The following is a 2,714-nucleotide window of genomic DNA, read 5'->3' as shown; positions in this document are numbered from 1 at the left end:
CCCCCCCCCCCCCCCCCCCCCCAAAAAAAAAACAGATTTGGGGTTTTGTAAAGATAAAGATAAATTTGGGAATGAGCTTCGATTGTCATATACTCTCTCTTTAAGATTCCAATGTGTTCTCTTTTGAGTTCAATTGCATAGTTACTGAATGGCTACAAGAGCTTAGAATCTTGTTTTTCAGTAAAACTGCAATATGTAATATATTGTACTAATTAGTTTTGATTTATTGCATTTGTTGGCATATAATCGTTACTATGATGTACTGCTGAAAGAAATTACTGATGTCATACTTTTTCTGAGATTTATCTTGATTTCCTGTTTATTCTTCAAGTAAATTATGGGATTACTAGTCTATTTTAATGCGTTATGTAGAATATTTTTCATAAACTCCCATGTTTATACAGGAAATGGAGAACCATGGTTTGATCTGGACTCGGTTCTCGATTCTGATGGTGAAGAAGAATTTTATAGCGTTCAAGATGGCAAGTAGTTTGAATATTTTGCTACTTTTTGCTTCTGTATATTGTAATGTTAATTATCAAGTTTTTTGTTTTATTCTATTTGCAGATGTTTCTCAAGCTGGATCCATATCAACTGGTGTTACTCCAAGATTTTCAAATATAGCATATTTTAATGGCACCGAATTTCAGCTGATTTCTGATGAACCACAAAATGAGGCGAGGGATTCAGCTCATTTGGAGAAAGCCTCAGTTCAATGCAGAGATGAAAGTGCTGGCAATGAAGACGATACGGGAATTTCTCACAACTGTGGACTTCTATCGAACACCTTGCTTCCATGTCTTGCTTGTGCCGAGTCCTTAGACCAAAAGAGAAAATTGCAAAGCCCAAGATCACCTGGTTTGAGAAAAAAACTGTCCCTTACTACTTCTTTTAAAAGGAGAGACGGACAACCAAATACTATCATACGTAAGTGTTTTCGCTCTTTGCCTTTTGGTGAAACGTTATAGTCACTAGAATTTTTGCAAGCGAGAAAGAAAAAACATGCTATGTTTAATAATGATTAATGATTATGTGTCTGTTTTATGTTCAGCATCTCCAAAGGCCATTTTGGGAAGGCCCATAGCAGGTTCTCAAGTAACTCGTTCCCTGCTAGAGAAGAAAATGTCTGAATCTTGGTCACAGATTGAGTCAAGTATCTTCAAAGTCCGTGGACGAAATTTTCTTAGGTGAGTCATCTATCTGAACGTCTCTCTCTTCCATAAATAACTCAATAGCCGCACCCAAATGTCATGGCATATGCTGGTTATTACTTTGGGCAAGTAAACTCTAGTAATTCATTTTGGTATGCCAAACTGTGTTTTGACAGGGATAAAAAGAAAGACTTTGCTCCAAATCTTGCTGCATTCGAGTCGTTTGGAGTAGATATATTCTTATCTCCACGCAAAATTCCTCACATAGCTCGATTTGTGGAACTTCCTGCTATTGATGCATATGGCGAAGTCCCTCCCATCCTTGTTGTAAACCTTCAGGTATATTTACCATTTCTATAAATTAGTTTAATTCTGTTTCAAGGATCTTTCTTGTAGCAAAATGAAATGTAATTACATATATAGCCCTGTTTGGTACAGATTAAAATGTAGATTTTAATCTAAGTCAAAGTCAGCAATTAATTTTAATCACATATTCATGGGAACCACAATTTTTAACCATGCATTTCATCAACTTTTACAAAATCTACTAAAAAGCCGATTTTAATCTCATAGATGCCACCCAGAGGATACATATCAATGCTGATTTATTTGTCTTAATGCCTCAGATACCACTTTATTCTGCCACCATATTCCAAAATGAATATGACGGAGAGGGAATGAATTTTGTTTTTTATTTCAAGCTGTCAGAAAATTATTCAAAAGCTCTTCCTCTTCACTTTCGAGAAAATATCAGGGTAAGATGAAGGCTTTCTCCTATTTCTAATACATCTGAAGTTCTATAAAAATAAAAATAAATAAATAAAATTTGTCACAAACTTTTGTCTCTTTGCCTATACTAAAACAGACGATAGTTGATAATGAAATAGAGAAGAGTAAAGGTTTTCCCATGGATACAAATGCACCCTTCAGGGAAAGATTAAAGATATTGGCTCGGGTTGTGAACGTAGAGGATCTTCACTTAAGCTCAGCTGAGAGGAAGCTGATGAATGCTTACAATGAGAAGCCAGTTCTTTCACGCCCTCAGCACGAGTTTTACTTGGTAAAGTTACTTAGGCACTTCTTTGCATGGTTTGGTTCTTTTAATATTTTCCTATAGAGTTACACACGTCTCAGTGAGTGGTTCATAATTCATCTCTAAATAAGGTAAGTTTAAAATTGATAACTTTCGTGGAGTTATCCCATATTCATTCTTCAATTGTTTGCTCTCTGACGATAAAAGTGTGATTACCTTCAAGCAAAAAAATTGTTATCTCATTTCAAAAGAGGCACTCAATCTTACTGTTCATACCTACCTCACCCCCACGCCAAAAAAAGGAAAAAGATGCAAGTACAAGGGGCTGTGCCAGGTGAGAGAGGAGGTGGGGGCGGGCCCCACTTTTTTCTAATGTGTGTGGGGCCTGACCCTTACAGTGAGGGGCCTGTGAGGCACCTGTGAACCGAGAGCAATCCTTTATATACTAGAAATATTAGGCTGGCCTTGAAAGATATAAGAATGACCCAGTCTCAGGGGTAGACCCACATGGGGTCATGTAATATCAAATG

General features: G+C 36.7%; 1 protein-coding gene across 2 annotated transcripts; it reads left to right on the top strand.

Moving 5' to 3' along the window:
* The first annotated feature begins 221 nt into the window (after positions 1–221).
* On the top strand, positions 222–2,708 carry LOC111400849. 2 transcript variants are annotated; one of them, XM_023028282.1, is made up of 6 exons: positions 222–482; positions 568–927; positions 1,052–1,187; positions 1,328–1,490; positions 1,778–1,906; positions 2,017–2,708. In XM_023028282.1, the coding sequence occupies exons 1-6, from the start codon at positions 338–340 to the stop codon at positions 2,266–2,268; spliced, it is 1,185 nt and encodes a 394-aa protein (XP_022884050.1). In that variant the 5' UTR covers positions 222–337; the 3' UTR covers positions 2,269–2,708. The 2 variants fall into 2 exon arrangements, with proteins under 2 accessions (XP_022884050.1, XP_022884051.1); XM_023028283.1 differs by lacking the exon at positions 1,778–1,906 and having other exon boundaries at positions 223–482; positions 2,082–2,217.
* The last annotated feature ends 6 nt before the right edge of the window (positions 2,709–2,714 follow it).

The sequence above is a fragment of the Olea europaea genome, chromosome 10, assembly GCF_002742605.1.
Source record: "Olea europaea var. sylvestris chromosome 10, O_europaea_v1, whole genome shotgun sequence".
In the NCBI taxonomy this organism is placed as follows: Eukaryota; Viridiplantae; Streptophyta; class Magnoliopsida; order Lamiales; family Oleaceae; genus Olea; species Olea europaea.
The sequence above is the reverse complement of the archived record's forward strand: the minus strand, read 5'-3'. Positions and strand labels throughout refer to the sequence as shown.

Excerpts from the sequence above, each read along its gene's own strand:
- LOC111400849 (XM_023028282.1), top strand. The coding sequence starts at position 338 with ATGGGATTACTAGTCTATTTTAATGCGTTATGTAGAATATTTTTCATA. Across the intron at positions 928-1,051 it reads ACAACCAAATACTATCATAC|CATCTCCAAAGGCCATTTTG; the intron begins GTAAGTGTTTTC and ends TTTTATGTTCAG. Across the intron at positions 1,491-1,777 it reads TCCTTGTTGTAAACCTTCAG|ATACCACTTTATTCTGCCAC; the intron begins GTATATTTACCA and ends TTAATGCCTCAG.